Source organism: Hippichthys cyanospilos, chromosome 12, assembly GCF_059441005.1.
Source record: "Hippichthys cyanospilos isolate Australia breed blue-spotted pipefish chromosome 12, RoL_Hcya_1.0, whole genome shotgun sequence".
Classification (NCBI taxonomy): domain Eukaryota; kingdom Metazoa; phylum Chordata; class Actinopteri; order Syngnathiformes; family Syngnathidae; genus Hippichthys; species Hippichthys cyanospilos.
This window is the reverse complement of record NC_142380.1, coordinates 13,245,158-13,268,370: the sequence shown is the minus strand read 5'-3', so window position 1 is coordinate 13,268,370 and position 23,213 is coordinate 13,245,158. Positions and strand designations below refer to the sequence as shown.

Genomic DNA, 23,213 nt, shown 5'->3' with positions numbered 1-23,213 from the left:
CCTGCCAGCTTGTGTTTATTGCCATGTTACCAGCCTGCCAGTTATTTGTAGTTTGCTGTCCAGTTTTTCCACATCCTGTTTTTGCCTTTCCCTTTGCTATCAAAAATGACTTATCTCATGCAATACCTGTCTCTGAGCTTCCCTGCACCTGGGTCAAGAATTTCTGCAATCACGCTGGCATTTGTCCTAGTCCCGCTGGCCCGTGAGTTATAGTGAAGGGATATGTGACAAAGCCTGCGTCACCAACAGCACATATAGGTACAGTGCATCTGGAAAGTATTCATAGCGCTTCACTTTTTCCACATTTTGTTATGTTAAAGCCTCATTCCAAACTGTACTAAATTGATCCCTTACCTCAAAATTCTACACACAACCAATCACATTTACAAAAGCATTCACAGCCTTTGCTACATACTTTATTGATCCACCTTTGACAGAAATAAATGTGCCCGGCATTAAGCTTGGTTTACAGATATCTGCTTACCTTACTTCTTCTAAAGTGGTAGACCGCCACCATGCTGGCCAAGTCCAACACCATGCACAGACCTTGGAAGGAGGCCACAGCTAGCCGCAGCCCGCTGTCCTCCTGGGCTAGGCAGGGTGTGTTGTCTCGGCAATAGGGACAGCCCACCCGGCAAGGAAGGCACTTACTCACAACCTCAGAAAAATCTTCTCTGTGAGAGCCCTTCTCCTTACCTGAGAACAGAAGAAAGATTAGTCGGACATTTAAATTATGATGAATTCAAAGACACCAGGGCCTTTTGGGAACCCTTCCTCGATTTAGGTTCATAAAGCAATGTGTTTGTGTTTGTATTTGGAGTGACACTTTGAGTGGATTGGCTTAAATTGATTTGTTTAAGGAGTAGCAGTGACTAGTCCATTTAATCAAAATGTCACTGCAATTACAACAGAAATAAAAGCTATAATTAGGGAATGATGAGAGAGAAAGAGAATAAAGCATTGTGAATGCATTTTTAATCACTCATGCCTGGATGGATTTTTCAAATCTGTTCTCCCAGATTGCTTTTCCACCATATCTTAAAGTGTTCTGTGGGTTACTTGAGTTCTAATTCAATTTGTTCTAACAGATTCCAAAAGCACAAATGAAACTGACTGCTTTAGCAACGCGTCTGTTGAGGCCAGATTAGGAGTTAGTCTCATTTGAAATAACTCCAATTTCTATACTGACCATCTGCAGCACATCTGAAAAAAATGTGCTTGATTAATTTATATTCCCATTGTAATTCTTAGTGCTAATATCATATGCGAAGAAGGTAATCAGGTTTTAGATTATCCTGGCAGTTTAAGAAGGGGTGGAAACTATCAATTAACAGTCTCTGGTTGGAATTGTCACCCCTATGGCAGCAAATAATGTTAATGAAACCAGACCCAAGCCAAAATCTTCAGATCAAGGTCATTGTTTATTTGCATTTTGACTGAAAACATGCACCAATTTCATATTTAGGACTTTGGCTATGCTCGTATTAAGAAATGGCATGAATAATGTTGGAGAAGCAAACCATTTTGTGGAAGCTGAAGCCCCACAAGAGCACCAATACAGAGTCCCCACATCACACACTGAATCAGAGAGAAGCCAGCAACAAAATGACAATCTCTGATAGCCAAACTCAAATGAAGCAGAAGCATGAAACACATTGGATACAGACCTGACCATAATTATGGAGGAAAGGATGCTTACAAGTGATTGCAGCTAAGCTCATCCCATTCGGCTACATCATATACAAGATCTGCAGGGACAGGTTCAGCATATATATCTCCATGCAAAAACCTGCCCCAAGATAAATATGCATGACAGAGGAGATTGCTCTACTTGTGCAAAGACACCAACGACTTTCTGAGAACTGAAAGAACAATCTCTCTGAAAGATGTCTGAAATTCCTGTGGGTAGAGGTCAGGCAAATGCAAGCAAGTCTTACCAGATCCAAACCTTTTCTTAGCTATAGCAAGTTGAAGTAAAAAGAGTGAGTCGGCTTCTTAAAGGAGATACCTTTAAGCATGCCAAACATCTGGTGGATAAGAAGGAGTCGAAGGACCAGGTAGCAAATGGAGCAGCATATCAGCCATCCATAGTCATCCTGAACCAAGCATTATTTATTTCCGCATGCAGCTCCAGAGCCGCCGGTTGCAGACACCCGGGCCTGACGTTCCCTCCATTGTGAGGCACTATATGTACAACATCACTTGCCTCCTTCAGACAAATAAACCTTTCAAATCCTATAGCCTGTCACTCAGAACAGGAGGCAGAAATGAGAAAGGAGTCAAAACCATCCCCCTCCTGTCTGAGCAATGCGAACTGTCATGATGAGGAGAGGATCTGGTGTTATCAGCTCACACTTCAGGAGGACGATGTGACCATTAAAAAAACGAGCAAGATCCTTTCCTCTGCCTTGTGTAAGATGATTGGGAAAACATGCATTAGAAGGTGGCTAAGAGTGACACAGTGCCCATTCGAAACAAATCTCTTTGGAATAGGTACACTACATCAGCCACTGAGGTCCACAAGCCTGGGATACAAGCAAGAAGTCCCAGCTGGTGCTGGAGCAATAGTATATGAAAGAGTCAATCACAACAGACATCTTTGCTGGCATTTGGTCAATTCTAAGCCAACCGCCGTGGAAATTTCATGCCAGGAAATGGCCGCCATTTGCGCATCTTTGTAGTGATGATAGTAATGTGGGTCAGGATTAGTTGTAATCATGCACCCTCTCTTCAACAGGATCCACTATTTTCCTTGTTTTTGTTTTTCTTACATGCAATCATGCCATATGTATTTAATGTGCACCAAGTGAAACTGCACTCCCAATTTCATTATGTACCTGCTGAACAATGATGATAAAAGTATTCTATTCTATGAGAGAAATATTCTATTCTATTCTATTCTATTCTATTCTCATGTAGTTTTGATTCTGTACATGTTTTTATCTGTGGTTTATTTCCATCGTTGCTGTCTATGTCTTTTCAAAGCTGACACTCCAATGCACTGTTTGAAGTATTGAATGTTCAACCTCACTTTTTTATTTCTTGTGGTGACATTACACTGCAGTGTAAACAGTACAGCATATTGGAATCATATGCAATTTTCTATCAAGACTATTGATTGTTGAGCAACGAATGATGTTGTGCACCCTGTGATTACGGTTATTTGATATCACATGCGGCATCGTTCCCTTGCGATCGTCACTCCCTTGTGATATGTGCCCTTTTGGCCTGTTGCTAGGGAACAATGCAAAATCGTTTTCCTGCCTATTCTTGTGTGCTTGAACTTTAGGTGTCTTCAAAAAATATGACAAACAGGACCTTGTGAGCCAGACTGAACCAGTTTGATCCTTGCTCGAGTCTTTCTTCACAAAATGAGCCTGAAGACCTCAGACCTCATATCATGGCGCATTACAATAAAGCTGCGGCTTAGCATATCATAGCCTCAGGGGCACAGTATTTCTGGAGTCAGGGATGAGAACCCCTGCAGCCGCTTGATTATTTCTCTCATCAGAGCCAAGCTTCCTGCCTGAGGACACTGCAGTGCACTCAGTCAAAGGTGTCAGAGTGAATGCACTCATTTGAATCCAGCCAATGATCAGGAGAGTTAATGATACATTTCCTATTCATCTGTTTGCTTATCCTGTTCAGGGTCATGGGAACCTGACGCTATTCCAGCTAATATCAGGGAAAAAGCATACACCAGTCACATCACCACTGAGTCGAGATTGAACCCCAGGTAGATAGAAGTCAGGCAAATAAACCTTGACACCATGATGCATTCTAAAATTATTCAAACAAACACAGTGTGATAAAGATTTGCTACTAATCCCTGAATTTGTCTTTAAATTGTAGTCCACGCAATAACATAATTTCTAACTTAACCTATTTTAGCACTGTGAAGCAGATAAGCATATTCAGAGGAATAACCAGCATGGAAATGCCAGACAGGAAAAGACAATATGTGCATGACAATGCTCCTCCAAGAGTTTTTTGTGAATCATGACTGATGAAGCAACAGGCCTGTTATTCAGATGCCACCTGCGGCACCCTCTTATCAAGAAGGATGGAAATTCACTATGCAGTAGTTGTCGCGCCCCTGCCATACGCTTTGTTACTTTGCAGTTATGTACGGAAGATTTAAGTGTCTTGTACACTGCAGAAAGAAGGCATAAAACAAAGAAGAAGAAAAAATACAAATATATTATTCCATCCAAGCAAAATTCCCTGCTAATAGCACAAGAAGAGTTGGTCACACAGGTGACCTGGGATTGCTCATTATTTGAGCCCTGAGCAAACGTTTGTTAGTTTCAGGGGACAAGAAGTTGGAAAATGTGTTTTTAAAGGTATTCATTCTTTGTGAATCTACATAAAAATAATAAAGTTATCAAATTATTTTTATGGAACTTGTTAAATTTTTAGGGACGTTGGAAGAGCACATCTGCCTCACAGTTCAGAAGACCCAGGTTGAGTTCCAGTTTGCCCCAGCCTTCCTGTGTGGTGTTTGCATTTTCTCCCCATGCTCGTGTTCGTCTTCTCCGGGCACTGTGGACTCCTCCCACTTTACAAGAACACGCATGGTAGGTGTATTGGACACTCCAAATTGCCACTTTGTGTGATTATGTGAATGGTTGTCTCCGTGTTCCCTGTGACTGGCTGGCAACCAGTTCAGGGTGTCCAGCGCCTACTGCCTCAAGTCAGCTGGGATAGGCACCAGCACGCCCTTGTGAGGATAAGCGGCTTGAGAAAATGGATGGATGCATGGATGGATGGATATTAACTCTTGAATTCTAAACAAAACTAAATTAGAAGAATTTATTTTTTGTAAGTTTAGTTAATGTTTAATGCTTAAAGGAAATACCCTTATAAAAATTTGCCTTTGAAGGAGAAATATTTTTTGCAAATATAAAATGGGGATTTTCTGCATTAATTTCCGATATGTACTTGTTTGAATTAATTTTTTGGGAGTATAATGTTATCATAAGCATTAAATGTTTATTTATTTATTCGGTGTTGACATATAATTTGACCATATTTTCTGTTGATGCTTTACTTCCTATCTATGTTTTTGCAGTCAATGTCTTTACTTCACACAATGCTTGTACTGCAGACTTGATATTTAAAACATTGAAGTTTACTATGGAGAACATGCACTGTGGACTACAAACTGCCAAACATTTCATGAATGTGCCACAAAGAATCTGAGATTTGAAATAAAAAACAGTACATTATTTTGAATATATAATAGTAAGGCAGTCAACCTGTCAATAATCTATGGTTATATGCCAATTACTTACTAGTTATTAGTTTTCCGAGCTTTTTGAACACAACATTTATACTCAAATAAGGGTTATCATCACGAGACGAATTGTTGTTCTCTCTCTCTTGTTGGTATATGGTACTCGTGGCTCAGTGCATGCTATAAATGCTGTCTGTGCTCGAGGTAGAGGCCAAGAATTTTTTTTTCTCGCAATATTGTTTGTAGTTTGAGCGGTTTGCAATGCTCTCGCCAATTAATATTCCTTCTGCTTCAATTCTGAGGATGTAATAACGCACATCAACAGCTTAACATTTCCGCAGCAGCAAGGATATAAATAACCCCATCCCGAATTTTGCAACTTCATAACCCCCAGGACACATCTTCAAAGTCAAACATAAAATATCAAACAAAAACGCATGGCTCTCAACCATTAAAACGTTTCCCATCAATCCTGAAAGACTTGTATTGGAATATAAACATTGGAATGTGAGATGGAACTGCGATATGTATTATGGAACCAAAGAAGGCTTTACAACCTACTTTTAAAGCCATTCAGTGCCACACGGCTCGGATGGTAAAATCCTCTCTTGCACTGGCACTTGTATTTGTCCAACACAAATCCGTGACCAGCGATGGGCATGCACTGTGGAAAGAGAAAACAGATACAAATGATCACTTTCAGGGAATGTCGGTTATCGACCTCTTTCAATTGTAAAACAACATTGCATTAGCAAAATCTTACGGAAACTCATGAGGTTGTGATATATGAGAGAAAATCATTGTATTCTATACAAGAACACTATCATTGTTTTTGAATAACCAGAAGGAGGCGGGGTAGATGACAAAGCTTGGTACCAAAAAATTCACCATTCACAGCACAAAACCTCCGAGAACTTCAAAAATCCTTCATGTAGCAATCATCAAAGTATTAACTTTAAATGGCATATGTTTTTCATTTTGATGACTTTTTGTGGCTTTCTTGGGTACACGGCCATTGGAAAAACATTGAGACTTGAGTGTGCAATGAAGTGTAATTTACAGGCTGTATAAAAAGGATTTTGAGACTCTATACACTTGTAACGGCATCGTACAACCTGTGATCGTACTTAGAATTCTGCTCTTTCCCTTGCCTGACGTGGCTCGTTTAATGAACTTGCTAAAGTTGTGTTATTGAGTCTGCAATATTATCCACATGCTCCTCTGCAGAAGGAGAACAGCAGCAGCAGCAGCAGGCCCAGCTATAAACACGCCTGGTGTCAAGGGAAATCACACAGCTTTGCCAAGTAACAGGGACACTAATTCATATCTAAATTAAGAATTAAGGGTTGTTTGCAGAATTCGAGCTTCTGCATAATTGCAGCTCAGTTTATACCTCGATAAGTTTACGCACCATCTGGAGCTGACACGCTCACACTGGTTTAAATACACATGTGGATGCAAGTTGAAAAAATGCACTAAAATTAAAGCCGCAATGAATTTGGAATGAATGCTCATAAATACTGTAACACTGCTCTGAGGGGAGGATGATGTGGGCAACTATATTTATACAAGTCTTGGCCACAAAACAGTGCAACATATCACTTCATTGTGTGTCCAGACTTGTCCTCTGCTGATGATTGTGTCACTGGCCAATTTGAAAAGGTTAAATGGTGTGTGTGGGTGTGGAGTGCATTGTTGCCTTCTAGCGCCCTTAAAAGGAGAGCTTGAGTTACTCTTTGGAAAAATATTTTGAATTTTAGTTTATTGTTCGCAGGAGCATTCACTGGGTTGCTTTTTGCTTGCACTATGTCAGTATTTATTGCATAAAGAACATTTTGATCAGTAAAAAGTTAATGTTTTGCCAATGATTAATTTGATTTTTAAATCATTTTCAATACAATGAATACCTTTGAAAAAAACATTTTCCCACTTGCTGTAAAGTGAAAATTATGTTGCATCCTCAGGGCTCAGATAATGACTGATCACACCTCACCTGTATCCGTGGTTGTTACATGAGCCCTGATTACGTGTGATGTAATTTTCGGTGAACAAATGACAAAGTATGTTGGTTTTTTTTTTTAAGATATTGATTGTTCATGAAAAATGTTTTATTATCAAATGAATAATACAAAATAGGTTTAGTATTCCTTAAAAAGATGGCCCTGCATGCAAAAAAAAAGACAACCAAAACAAAAATGAACAGTATGTAATAATATTGACAGTAAATATAGGGTATCTCATAAATCTGCGTCACTTTACATTTCTTATGACTCCACAATGGATGAATACCCAACTCATACTTCCTGGAAGATATTGATTTTACATTTTGGGGGGAAAAAAAACAAAACTTGAAAATGAAATAAAATGAAATCAAGAATCAAGGAATTATTTATTTTACTACATTCCTCAAAAATGCTCAAATGTTAGCCCTTGATTACATGTTGGTGTCCACAACGCATTCTTGTCAAACTTTCAAACACAAAACAACCTTCACCTTTCCAGAGAACAGCAGTATCGTTAAATAGCAATAACATCTGTTTAAATAGCAATAAAATCTGTTTAAACCACACTTTACAAAAAAGAAAAAAATAGACAAACCTACAAACTAACATGATTACAGTCTTTTTGTTTATTTAGCTCGATGTATATGAGCATACAAGGCAATACAAATAAACATGTTCTATTTTTAAAGTTTAAAGACATCAGATGTTACAAATTCCATATGACAGAAGCTCCATCAGAAAGATAGACTGTTGAAACGCCTTCACCATCACCAGGGTATTCTAGAAAAATACATTTTAAGATGATTAGAAAGTTACTTGAAAAACTACCTGTACAGTAATGATAATAATCAACGGATACTGCACAGATCCTAAGTGCAGATCTTGAGGGTGATTGCACTAAAACTGTTCATGTGACAGTAAAGATGCTGTGTTGGAACTAATATTAATGTCTCTCAAGCATACAATATTTGTCTTCTATCTCCAGGCAAAGCTACTTTTCCCTTATAGGATGCACACATACAAACATCTGAAAGCAAGTAAGCCTTTCCAAGGCCTGCCTCATTTTTCTTCAGCCGCAATGAACAAGCTATAAAATGGTCGTTTTAGGTGGTTCCATTTGATGGATCCCCTTAATCAGGTCGCACTCTGAAAGTGAGACGTTATTTAATCATTGCACTTTGGATGCAGAGGGGCTTTTAATCCTCAACTCCAGAGCACTTGGCACGCACCGGGTAAGACGGCATTGTTATTCACAGCTAAGTGCTAAAGCCTTAAAAAGGAGAATTGTCAGGACATAAAGTTTGTTGCTAAAGAAAAACAAACACAGATGCTTGTTGCTGAGTTGTCAAGCATTTACCGAACCTAAGTATTCTACAGTAAACATGTTGACGTAAAACACATTTTATAAGATGACGTTACAATTGCTGAATTGGCAAAGCAATATAGTAATTGTTTAAATGATAAAACCATTGTGAATAATTTTATGTCTAGACACAAAATGCTATTCATTGAATCTCAACTACGTTTTAATCTAAAGAACAGCATAACGGGGATGAGGGGTTCCAAAAATGTACATTACATTTTGACCTGCTCAAACGATCATTTGGCCAGCCCATATAATTGATTGACATTATTTATTTTAAAACTGACTGATGTAGGGATATTGATGTACAGTCATATACAGTATATATTTCGAGAAAATATAGGGTGATTTTCTTTTCCCATTTTGCTTTGTTGTCGTTAAATAAATTTACACAAGGACAACAAACTGTAACATTGTCCAATATTGTTGCTGTTAATTCTTTATTGTTGTAAGGGAAGAAATATTCATCTTATTTTTTGTTTTATAGTCTGAATAATTGGTTATCATAATTTTATTATTCCAGATATCAAAATAGTCGGCAGCCTAATAAAGTCTATATCAGTGAGGCCCAACTTTGCATTAAGGTTTTTTTTGTAGGCCTCAAATCATCTCATCTTTTTCTTATTGATCTCTATTTTAATAGGCAGCTCACATGCACCCGGGCTTAAAAAATGGTGAAGTGGGCAGTCTCCTTTAGTCTTTGGGAACTCAGCAATGCATTCCTCTGTGCCAAGACTGTTGTCTTTCAGACGCTACAGCATACCTGACAATTGTGTGGCTGAAAGCAGAGTAAACATTAGATCTGCTGAAACCAGTGTTCACTCCCACACAAGTACAAATCCCTATCTCTAATTGCATCTGTCTACGAACCTACCAAAATAAAGAAATGTGCCTAGTTAGACCACGATTTGTACTAGACTTGTACTGGGCACAAAAATAGGACCCATTGTGTTTAATACACTGAACAAATTAGACATCTTTGTATATATACTAATCAGCACAATGCCTGTTATCAGGATATAAGATCATCACACGCATAAACACATACACACATGTTGTAAAATACATATGTTTTTCTATCAACTCCACAAAATATTTTGAAATCTCACATGCATCTTCTATTTGGCTTGCATTTTTGTCGGTTTCAATTTTGTTACCACCGAGTAATGTGATAAAAACCAGTGAAGAACACTAGATGGGAGTTAGCAAGAAAACGAGAGAGCACTGAGTCCCTTGGAGATCTATAAATACACTTAAAGCATTAAGCCCTAAAAGCATTACAATTGCTGCCTCCCTTGGGTAAAATAACCATCTTGCTCCTTTTTACTGTTTCACAAGAAAACCAACCACTGGAACAGAGGATCTTTGAGAGGAACAGAGCAGAGACTCTGTGGCATATTTTTTTTCAAATGAAAAGATTTGATGGTGACCTGATATTTAATGTAGCCTACACACCAGGTAATATTAATAACTGTTAGGACAAAAAAGAAAACAAATAAGATTAATTGAAGGGATTAATCAAGACAATATTACATTAATAAGAAAAATAGCCTACAATATGATAAGTGTTACTACATAGCTAAAGCAGATCAAAACACTTAATTACCTTACATTAGAGTGTCACACAGGGGGAGTGGCCTATATTCTTAAAAGTATTCATATAAAATATTTATAAAATCAGTGTTTAGAAAATTGTTTAAAAAGACTCTTTCCCCTAACATGCACGAGAACTCGCTAGAATGTGATCACCCTGACAGATTAGTGCGTTCAAGATCCACACATTCCATTCTATGGTCTTTGCCTCTTTGCCTTCTTGTTGTAATTTACTCTACTCTGCAGACTGATAAGCAAGTTGAACAGAGGAATATTTCTTTTTGTTCAGGTCTTGTCGGGGTTCACTCCCTTGAGTGAATAAGAATCTTTTCTCTTGCGTGTCCCTTCACACTCTCTTACAGCCCACCACACTACTCTGTTCAGACTTGCGTCTTTGAAGCTTTGAATTAAAGACACACACACAAAAATTGTTTTCCAGCGATCTCGCCTACACTCTGAAAAAAAAAAAAAACACAACAAGCTTTATGAAAATAACCAAGTACTTCTTGGTTGAGATTTACATTTGTGCTTGAAATAGCCCTTGTTTTTCTGCTATCCTGAAGTATCATAGCACCATCGATCCGGTTTCTATAGCTGCTTATCCTCACTAGGGTTGCTGGCCTGCTGGCTCCTTGCTGTCTAAGCAGTAGGCGGGAAGGCACCCTGAATTTGTTGCCAGCCAATTGAAGGTATCTTGGCACCTATTGGTTAAAAGCATTATGAAATGGTCTGTAAGATACTGCATATTATATTGTTTTTTTTATGTTATTTTAGTTACATTTATTTAGTTTGTTATTATAGTTATTATATTGTAGTTAGGGTGGCTCGGAGGAAAAGTGGTTAGCATGTCCACCTGACAGTTCAGAGACCTGACTTCAAATCTCCCTCACTCTGGCCTTCCTATGTGGAGTTTGCATGTTCTCCCTGAGCCCATGTGGGTTCTCTCCAGGCATCCCAGCTTCCTCCCAAATTCCCAAACCATGTGGCAGGTGTATTGGACACTCTAAATTGTCCTTAGGTGTGACTGGGTGCGTGAATGGTTGTTCATCTCTGTGTGCCCTGCAATTGGCTGGTGAATGGGTGACAGTGCGACATCTATAGGATGTGTTTGGTGCAACAGGACAAGAAACGTGACGCGAGACAGCCAATCAATTTTTGGGGAAGGTAAAACCAGAAAATGGAAATATAGGGCACATTTTCAGAGCAATCTGTAACAGAACCTTAAGAACTAAAGTGCTTGAAGAATTCTTAACATAAAATAAGTGCCATTTTACTCCCCCTTGCATGTGAACAAGGATGGACTCAAATGTTGGGTCAGTCTTCTTGTTCTTTTCTTGTTAACATAAACACATGTACACCGCTAAGCGCTAAATGACCAACTGGAAAAACAGCGCAGACTTCCAGATTAAAAGCAGATATTAGAAGATAAAATAACATAGGTAAGTAAACAATACAAACTGGAGCGCTTGAAAAAGTCTTAACACAGAATACAAATCTTCTTAATGCCTGTTTGTGAACACCCATGGATTCAAACGTTGGTTCGGCTTGCTTGCTTCTCTTAATCAAAATAATGTGGTACAACCTTGGTTAACAAAAGCTGCTGTAAGCAAATCCTCTGACTGCTAACACCCAAATGATTCAGTCTGCTTCCGCTCTCCCACTCATCCCATGACCATAATTGGTGTAAGAATACATATTAACATCTTCATTTCAGATGTAATAAAGTGTTTGCGGTTCCCAGTGTTATCTTACCCATTGACACCGGGTCAAAATGACTCTATGAATGTTAAAGGTTACCGACCCCTGGGTGAGCTGAAGACTAGAAGGTTTCATTGTGAATGTTATTGTTTTCACATGCCCTTGGCTGGTGACCAGTTCAGGGTGTAAGATGTGTCTTGCCCGAAGTTGCAAGAGATTTTTGTGACGATAAACCATGCAGATCAAGGATGGATAGATGGATGATGGCTTACCTGAGTTACTGGAGGAGCCATATAAAAAAAGCAGGACAGAATAAATTAAGATGCTCGCCTGCATACACATCTCTTGTTCAAGTGTCTCCTCTACTCCTATTTGTTGGATTTTGTTTTGGTTTTTGTCCTGCCATGTTTTTGTTTTTGAGACTTTACTTTTTTTGGCTAAAGTGCTTTTAGTTTTTTTCGATTAAAAACTGTGAGTTTTTACTGTATTAATGCCATGCCTATCCATATAAATGATTTTAAGAAGCTGTCACTAATTATTATTATTATTTTTATTTTTTATTTTTTTTTTAATCCTTTGTGTATTCTGATCAATCAATGTCAGGAAGCTTATGTTAAGACACCTGGGAACTGAAGAAATATATAACATTTCATTTCTCTTTTGATGAAAAAAATAAACTTCAATGTTGAGCGCGACACAAACACAAAGCAAGATACTCTAACGAACATAGCATTGGTAGTCCCAAGTCTTCCACGTGGACTAAAGCCCGGCCCCACTCAATTATGATCCAAACGTGCCGCATTCACGAACCGCTCGCCCATTTAGCCGCTGCAGTCATGAACTGCTGGGGGACAGATTAGGAAATGATTGGTGGCCCTCGATGGAAAATGAATCCTCCTTAACAATTGTCCCTCTCTGCTGTCGCAACCTATCTCTCTTTGTCTCGTCTTCTATACATCTTTGCCCTTGCATACTTCATGCTCTAATGCATGAGTCATCAGCATAATTAAAGATTAAAGAATGGATATGTACATCCTGCAAGCTTGGCAGTAATTCTTTGATCAGTACAATACGTTCTTGGTGGGATTTTGTAGCTTGTCCCCAGAATAGGTTGAGTGCAGCATTGCAGAAAGACCTCATTAGTTATCAATTCAACACTTAACAAATGTATTAGCCCACTTGTCACGTGAATGCTTTCAATTTCAGTCAGCATTCAGTATTTTACTGTTACTGTTACTTTACAATTTTATCTTATCACAACCATTTGAAAGGCCTCATTGGATTTTCCTCTGAAGTCAGAAATTAATCAAGCATGGAATCACGGATATAAGAAATAATGATGAACGGAGTCTGCTTGGAGCCCACCCCTCCCTGATACAATTCATAATAATTAACATGTCACGGCAAATGATTCTGCCCCAAAAAATGTCTAAAAATTGATGACATGAAAACATAAAAATCATTCATTTATGACTGAAGTAACCCCTTAATGTGTAATAGATGTCTGGTTGAACAACATTTAAAAAAAAAAAAGAAATGATTTCTCATTGATTGGTTTATGTATGTTTAAATAAGAGTGTGAGGAATCATTACTACATACCAGTACTTCTCAATTATATTTCGCAAAACCCTACCTAGGAAAGAGAAAACATTTTATCCCCCCCCACACACACACACACTTACCATGCAGACTATAAATAAGATTATTATCTATAAAAAAAAAAAAGGAAAGTATACTTAAAACTGTATCCTTTTTAATAGTGACAGAAGGAAAAAGTAAGCTGAAAAACAACTATTCACTACTTTTTTCCACTATTCATACAGGTTAAAGGTTTGTTTAAGCCAGAGCTTCTCAATTATATTTTCCTTGCCCTGCTCAGGAAAGAAAAAAAAAAATACGTTTTTTGGCCCCACTTCACACGCTGAATAGAAATAAGTTTAGTCAATACAAATTATATAAGTATACCTCAACCTTTTTCCTTTTCAACATTAACAAAAACAGATATATGTCAACTTTCAACAACTTAGTCTAAAAGAGAAAAGAAAATAACTAAGTGCATCAAAATGCCTGAAACTGAAAAAAAGAGAGTTTTTTGACTTCTGCCAAAAAATAACTAATTCTGAATGAGATCGTTACAACTGGTTTTACTGTGTTTTGCATAAATCAAGAGAAAATCTATTAAGCTTTTATGAACAAATGTGAAAAGGCAAAATAACTTCATAGTGCATTTCATACACGTTCAATGTGCTTCAAATAGTTAAAAATAAAACTCAAAAACATTTGCAAACAAAATAATTTCAGACATTTAAAGGCAAAGGTGAAAATAAAGAAAAAGCAAAGCAAATAAATGAAATTTCCACTACTTTACTAAATTTACTGAAAGAACAAACAGAATTTTCTTTTTTTAGAAGAAGAAGAAACTATTTTAAAAATGCTTTAAAAAATCTTACTCATGGGTACTGGTAAGAGCAGTTTTTTAAAGAGGATTTAAAAGCATTTAGAAATTTCAATTGTGTTGAAATAGTGTTGGGCAGGGTCATGGAAATACAGTGTTATGCAATAAACAAAATTGTGTTTTGCCATATTTGCAATAACACATGTACTACTGATGGATGAAACATAGGATAACATTTTTCACCATCGCATAAAGTCCCTCTGGTCACTGCAGCTATTTGATTCCTTTTCTTGGGTAATCCTATCTGAAAACTATTAAAATAACTGAGTCGACTGGAAATAAAATATAGATACTCAACGTGTTTACCAAGCAATTTTCTTTACTAAGATGATGGTTTGTTTCTCAGGTGGTTCTTTGTCTCACTCAGGAAATGCGAAGCAGTTACTGTCACCATGGAAACCTCACACAGTTGAAAATTACACTGATTCAGCCCAACGCTTCTCTGATTTCTGTGACAGTTCCTATCGCTTGAGTGATATTTTTCATTTGTAATGAGAAAAGCAGAGAGCACAACACACTCTACCGAACACTTTATATCATGTATTTCAACTCACAATCTATCATACAATAAAGTATTGATCGCTTAGTCTTAATAACATGACAGTAACATTTACAGCTTGATGTAAAACAAATGCCATAGCAAAAGATTCAACAACTTTGTTGAAAAGACCCATAATGCAAATTTTTTAATAACACACTCAATTAATTGCTTTCATCGGGAAAACGACATTAGCTTGCTATAAATATGTTTTGGAGAATTATGTTGAATAAATAACAAATTTCACACTGCTTCTAAAGAGTAATTTATGAGTATATTTATGTAAAAAATTAAAAATAATCATTACAATATTTTTGATTTTTGGGAGCGGATCATGTTTTTTTCCTCATTTGATGTCAATAAAATATGAAGTGGACAAAAAGTGCAAATATGCATATGAATTTTAGTGGTGATTGGTCACTGTTGTGTTTTGGAGGTTGTCTGTGTTTTTTTTTATTATTATTATTGGTGTCTTATTGAGTTTGTGATAGTGTTTGTGTTCCTTTCTTGTTTTAGGTTTGAGTGTGTTTTTCTAAGTTACTTTAATCTTGTTCAGTGTGATCGCATCTGCCTGTCCTCTTTAACCTACTTCCCTGCCAATCAGCTCCCTGCTCCAATTGTGTCCTGCCCAGGTGTTTATTATCTTGTCTGTTTTGAGTGTATTTTGTGTCCTGTTTGTTTTCTGTTCTTGTTGGGTTATTGTTGATGTTGTCGTAAATGTTGTTGTCGGTTCCTTGTCATCCGTGCTATTCCTGTGATTTTTTTTAGTTTATAGTCAAGTCTTTCTGTACTGAGTTTTTTTGGTCTGTTACTTTTCATGTAGACTTCAATGTTGTTTACTTTTTGTCATCTTTATAGTAACTTATTATTTAGAGCACACCCCACCTGTCTGCCTCCCTCCGTTTAGGTCTACCGCCTTCCACCACCTCACCCAACATGTTGAAACATGACAAATGTTTTTAGACACTAGGTGACAGCTTTTGTATCTTTTCATGCAGGAATATTCCAAATAAGTTCTCCTAAACAACAAATGCTATAGTTAAAAAAAACCTTATGGCGCAATGGACTTTCTATTCTGTCTCAACTACTAGGCAATGTACTGTATGTGCTCACTTCCTTGATGAGACATCTTTGGAATCCAAATTATTTTAAATGGGCAGTAATATGCACTTCTAATCAGTGGTCAATTCAAACATACAGTGACAAACAAATGTTTTCCGTGACAGACTGCATTCATATGATCAAAGTGTAATTGGCAATTTGTAATTCTGCGAGAAAAAAAAAAAGAAAACTTTCAGCAGGTTCACAGCTCTGAATAAAACATAGGTCTCATAACCTTGACTCGAACTCTTGAAAAAAATGGAGCTTAAAGTATATAATAAATTATCTCTTTGATGATCAAAAAGATATGCGCACATCCAAGAAGCCTGCAGGCAAGTATACACTCAAGTTTTTTTTTTTTTAAATACAATGTCCTGAAGAAATATATGCTATGTAAAATATGGTCCTATTCCAATGTCATTTTTCCTTGTGCTGTTCTGTGTTGTGTGTCATTTTATCAGCTTTTATCCACATCACTATTTTTCCGGTATAAATGCTATAGTTAATAAATCAGCTATAACTTGATTAACCAGTGAATCATAAACAGTGAGTCTTTTTGGGTGTTTCAAAGCTCTAAACTGCTACTATCTCTTCATTCATATGTGATCTCAAGCCTTTCCCAACTGTCTGAAAAGGTGAGACACAAAATGGATTGGTCACCAGAAGTAAATAAAAAAAAAAAAACACTCATATTCATTATAAGGTCATTTTTAAGGTCACTTGACGTGCATGTTTTTGGAATGTGGGATGAAGTCAAAATACCCAAAAGAAAAGGCTGATTGTGGGAAACATCACTTCTTTTCTCACTTACAGAACAAAAAGTAAACATCAATTCACATCAGTTAAAAGAACCATTTTCCTTGGGTTTTGTGAGTATAGTTTGCTTATCTCATATAATCCTTTGTGATTCATCCAGCGCTTTCTTAGAATTTATTTGTATGAATGAGTTTTCACTTTTTTACTAGTACAAATGTTACAGTAACATATGTCCTCAATGGGTGTTTGTTATAAATGCTTGTTCTAAATCCTGTTTTGATATTCACTTTAGCGATCATGATGGAATTCCGCACATAAGACAAAGCAACTATTCAAGGTGGGGTCTGCCACTTCCTTCAGAAATAAATAGTTGATATATTGTATACAAATTAATTCTGTTTCAATCAACAACTGTGTTTCCACATACCCCCTGCATTGTGCTCAGTCAGTAGTCATTACTGTTTGATGCACTGAATTATTATTTCTACAAAGATTTGAAAAGTCCCATCAGGTGAACGAACATTGAATTGCATTTATTTCTTTTTGCAAAACCTTGCTTACGAAAAAGAAAATAAAAAAAACACAATATGTGTTCTTCATGTTTTTACAAAAAAAACTAGCAATAAGGCGGTATTGCTTTCACCTAATGCATGCACACTTTGCCATGGCAGCAGATACAGATTTGTTTTCAGGGGTAAGTACACTGCCATAACATCGGCAGCATACGACTAAAGCAACTGGCTCAACTGCTTCCAAACTACGTTGGGAAAAACAGGAAATATTCCTCCACTAAATGGGCAATGGATAGCGCACGCTTGAAAACCAGATTAAATATCTGCTTCACTTTGACTCGCTTCCTAGCCATTGAAAGAGAGGCTTGGGCCGAAGAGCGACCAGGACATGGCCTGCCTGCTGTTGGACAGGCACAGATTGCTGTGTGAAATTGACAATAGGTGACTCAGCAATCTAGAACGAGGGTCAAACTTTGTTCATATCATTATAGTTACATCTGACAATGATGAAAGCTGAGCAAATAGAAAGGGGAGGGGGGTGTTATGGGATGGTGTCAGTTTGTTGTGTTGTGTTTACAGACATTTCTGAGAGAAAAAACGTTTTTTTGCATGAATATAGTACCCATATACACACACACACACACACACACACACACACACACACATACATACATACATACATACATACATACATACATACATACATATATATATATATATATATATATATATATATATATATATATATATATATATATATATATATATATGAGTGATTCAAGTTTATTGCAGCAGTGCGTGAAAGAGCCACATATGTACAGGTGATTAATTTTTTAGATACGAGCGACTCACTAAAAGTACTTGCTGAACTGTTGCTAAAATGAATAGTTTGCTCTCTACAACAACATTGTACGGCTTTGTAAGAATTAGGTGTGCTGAGAATGGGAGACAATGTTGACGGGTCCTGGAAGGGAATCTGTAGATGTTACGTAGTTAAAGGTGCACTGATATTTGCTATCATTTCTGACTTCAGAAATTTGAATGGTTTAAATTATAAAGTATTAGAAAAAAATTATTAGATGTTAAGGTCATTTACAAGCTGATGAATGGAGAAATTAGTCCTGCTGGGGCCTATCTTATTTTTTCTGAGGAGTTAATCAGCTAAATGCAGTAGCAGTATTCAAGAACACCACCTTGAAAGGAGAGTGATAACAAGGGATAAAACACACAAGAAATTGGTGCATAAATAGTCATGGAAACAGAAAATGAGGCAGAGTGCTGGAAAAAAAGATGTAGCAAGGGGTGAGTGGGTAACCCTCTTTGGCTGTCATTACAGTTTACACTCATTAGTGGAGCTCTGCTTGTGAAAGCCTTTATCTCCAATGACACATTTTCTAGAATGGGATGAGACAACAAACACATGCATGCATATGCAAACATACTCAGTATCTTTTGAAGTTTATTACACTTAACCACTATAGAAACCCCCTATTTATATACTCATTTTCATACCATCACGCTCACCAGAACGAATCATGTAGGATCTCTAGTATAATTACACGAGTGATGATGTTAAGAAACCACCATTCTGACACTTCATCCATAAATGCATGAGTATGTGTTTAGATCATGATGATCCCACTTCCTCCACAGTCTTTCCATATGGTAGAGGGATAAAACAAAATGTAGAAGAAAAAATCAGTGTGTATGTAAGTAGTATACAGTATGCTTCAAAAATCCATTGAATGCCAAACACGAGCAGCATCCTTATGTCTATTCCTGATGGTTGATGTCTATTCCCATAGATAATGGTTGCACAACCATCAGCGTTACTATGCATAGCAATGCATATGGAAGTCTTTTTCCACTTTTAATTATCGAAAGCTCCCATTTTACATTTCATAAATCTCATGGCGCACTGCCAAATAAAAAGTATGAATGGTGAGCGAAAAATGATCATGTTTTAGTTTAGTGACAAATCAATGTAGAGAAGAGAATGAGGTTGAATGAATGAATGAGATGGATGTATGGATAGATGGAAGGAATCTCAAAAAAACAACACAATATCTGTTTGTATGAAAAGAACCAGGGGGAACCATGTGTTTATTTAATACCTTCTGTCAACTAAGGGAAGATCACATACATTAATTGCTCTGCTTGTCACTATATATTTGGCATAAATAGACAAGAAACAAGACACATTTTTAATTAATTCATTTTTATGGGACAATCTGCTGTGACATACTTGACAGCATGCAGGTGTGCTTTATAAGGTGTAATTTAACAACAGACAATATTTAAATAAATATTTTTAAGGCAAGTGAAGAATTTACTTTCACACATTATTTAATGTGTTTCCCCCCCGTCTAGACTGAGGACCATGGTCTCAGATTTTGAGGTGCTGATGTTCAACCCAGCCGCTCAGCTGCAAACCACTCCAGTGACAGTTGGAGCATACGGCCTGAAGAAGCCAACAGCATCTCATCACTACTACCAACTCACGAGTTTAAGAAAAGAAAAGTTTTCTATACTTCTGGAAACAAACCAAGCTCCATCTGTGGAAAGTTTGCGTGGCTAACACTTCATGCTTCAGTTACAATGGAAGAGTGCATACAGTATTCATTATCACTCATTCATTGCACTCACTTTTTCTAAGTTTTTCTTTTCCGATTGGCTGCCCAGAAGCAATGTGCAAAAAAAAACAGTGTATGTATTTGTTTATTTTTTCCAGTGTCTCAGTTCAATTTGGCTGATAAAATGTTGGTTTCGGCCAAATATTTTAATTTCAGTCTATCCTTATTTAGAACAGTTGCATATAGGTTTGTATTCTGTTTTAGGTCAATTTTTGGACAACATCCCCATTGCATTTGAATTGGGGATTGCAAAACTTATTGAGGGATGCTATAGGAAAAAAGTAAAAGCCAGCTTTGGGATCTGCAACACACCATGTGACTAAAGCAGACGTTACCCTGGAAGCTTGTTGTATCAAGCAGTTTTATAGGGTGTAATGGTGCGTTTATGGCTTGTTATGTTGCCTTAACATTGCCAAGCAGAACAATTCCCCCAGCTCTCAGTTCAATGAGACATAAAGTTTGAAGGATGAGGCGAAATCACAGTGCCTCTGCTACCATCCTCTGAACACATACGAGAGGTGTTAATGTTGTTGAGCTGCACCGAAGCAACACATCATGAATCGAACTTGACTGAGAGCTGCACACGCTGAAGAGCACATGATCCGCCACCATCTTAACTCATTCAACCCAAAAGACATAGTTTCATGTCTTAATTAGAGTCCAGGCTTTCAATCCCAGGTACCTATTATTTATGTTTATTTTTTTCAAATGTTTGGCTAAAATAAGGTCTAAAAATGGCTGAGACTAAAATAATCAAGCACGGCAGGTAATTGATTAGTTTAATACTTTGGCAGTCAAGTACTAAACTAATCAATTACTACAGTATATATATATATATATATATATATATATATATATATATATATAGAGAGAGAGAGAGAGAGAGAGAGAGAGAGAGAGAGAGAGAGAGATTCATTATTTAGTATTTTAGTACCTACAGTATTTGATTAAGATATTAAGATAATATATTAAAATACCCAAAGCAATATACTATTTCCATATGTGATGAATTATCTGTGATCAATTACTTTAGAGTTAGCAATTATTACTTACAAGTAGTACTAGTATTAAGGATTACTTGCTTAAGTATAGTATTAGGTACTAAACTATTAACAATTTTCAATTACTATCTCTTAAATAAAATATATCTTCAGTAACGAACAAAGCAGTAAAGTGATTGATTAGTTTTAGTGCTTAAGTAACTAAAGTAATCAATTGCTTTATATACTTAATTTAGATAATTAAGTACAGGTATAAAAGTAATTGAATAGTTCAGGCAGTGAACTACTAAATTAATTGATTTTGTACTTCATTTCTAAAGTAATGTATTACCTTATTACTTACAACACAACATTTTCCGTTGTAGTTGTTTTATTTTGCAGTTTGTGCAATTTATACAAAGAGCTTATGATTCAGTCACTTCACCCGTCACTGTCATCCACAACCCAACTCAAGGGCCAAGAGATTTGTGCTTCACCCAAAAAAAGAGTGATACTTACAGTAAATGATTACTTTAGAAAAAAAAGTCCTAAAAGTAGTCAATCACTTCAGGTAATCAATTCTTCTTTTCCTTTCGGCTTTACCCTTCAGGTTACTAATCCTAAAGCAACTCCTTACTTTAGCTCCCACAAGCCATTTCTCCAAACATGAGAAAAATATTTGCTTCGCCCAGAACTAACCAAACTTTCACCTGAATGTTTCATCTGCGGACTCAAGGAGCAAAGTGTCTCCTCTTCCATGCCTCATTTTCTTTCCAGTCTTCATCCACTTCTGCTGCAGCCAGCAGGCTGTTGAACTATAAAAATCATTTGACGGTCCGTATCAAGGAGGAGCAAGTGGTTGGAACAGAAGTGAAAGCAAGCACGAGTAATGCACAATGTGAATAGACAAGATATGAGAATCCACGAGTTAATGAGATAATCCACACATTAGGAACAGCATGAGCTCAATTCTGAAAATGAACATACTGTATATTGGGGATTTTGAAGCTTTGTTATTTTTTGTAGTTAGGCTAGAGGCAATTTCACATTATCCGTGCATTTATAGTTTTAGTTATAGTAAAGACAAATAATCGTGATTTTGCAACAGGGAAGCTTGTGTTTCATTAGTTTTTGATACAACCCTCACCACACTTAGCATTCTGCACATGCCTGACAATTTGTTTTTGTCAATTCCTTTCATGTAATATAAAAGACATTCCATTTGAAAAGCTTCCTTATTGAAATTTCATACCCACTTCTTCCATAATTGAATGATATTAGAACACAGAGTCCACCATGTGTCTTACATCAAAGTTAATGGGTGCATTAATAATGAATCTATTATCTGATCTGTTTTCATTGTCTAACCTCTTTTGGCCATCCGTGATAGATGAGACTCAAGATGCAGCGGATGCAAGGACAGCTGCAATACATCTTACTTAGTTAACCCTGGCTGAAAAATATTCTGCCTGTTTTGATTACATCACTAAATCAAATTATCACTGGCGAAGTAGAATTCATGATTTTGTCAATACAAGCCTTCCCTGACAAAACATCTTTGGCTATGTATAGTATTTGAATCAAGCACTGTGTAGCAATGTCTTAAATCTCGCCTCCCACACTCCTACTCAAAAACGATTGACAACAGTGATGACTAAGTTGCTACTGAATCACTGCCTCTCTGTGAAATGTGGGGTGTTAGGAAGATCATCATTAGCCAATAGTAAGAATTGATAAAACATTGAATGTTGTCATGCACTCTAATAAACCCACTCACTCCACCAAAACATAAAACTTACAAACTACAGTAAAACCCCTGTACAAACGAAACCTGCATGTGCAAAAAAATCCCACCATGTGAAATAATCTTGCATGCATTGAAGCCTTTCCCTCTTTCTTACTTGCCCCTACAAGGAAAAATCCCTGTTGCATTATACAAAAAGTTTTCTCTACATTTGCCTAGCATTGAAATTAGTGATAGCGAAAACAAGCTTGCAGGAAAAGTCTAGCTTGGTTTATGCTTGACGCACCAGCATGTGTTTTGCAGCACTTTATCCTCAGTGCAGCTTTCCCCCATAGTCAGACAATATTCTCCCATACTCTAGGTGACAATAAGTAAAGTGTACACCATACAAACAACACCACTCTGTAACAGAGGTAGAGAATCCTGGTAGATTTAAACGATCTATATATTGCCCATCTCTCCCCAGCGTGGTGCTTGTCAGGAGTTGTTTACAGTATTTAGGTCAGGGTAGTCCTTTTTAGTCGATTCATGAAGGTGTTAGTACCGGCGAACTTCCAAAAGCAATTGTTCGTCCACCATGTTTTCCGCTCGTACAGAAAT

The 23,213-nt window shown here is 37.0% G+C and overlaps 1 protein-coding gene across 1 annotated transcript in view; it reads right to left on the bottom strand.

The window, feature by feature from the left end:
* gpr158b (G protein-coupled receptor 158b) overlaps nt 1–23,213 on the bottom strand; it is a 58,369-nt gene that overhangs the window by 25,961 nt on the left and 9,195 nt on the right. The window contains exons 3-4 of the mRNA XM_088430229.1: nt 5,798–5,900; nt 485–696 (exon numbers count right to left, since the gene is read on the bottom strand). Of these exons, the coding sequence (XP_088286355.1) occupies nt 485–696; nt 5,798–5,900 (315 nt within the window). The remainder of the gene's footprint in view (nt 1–484; nt 697–5,797; nt 5,901–23,213) is intronic.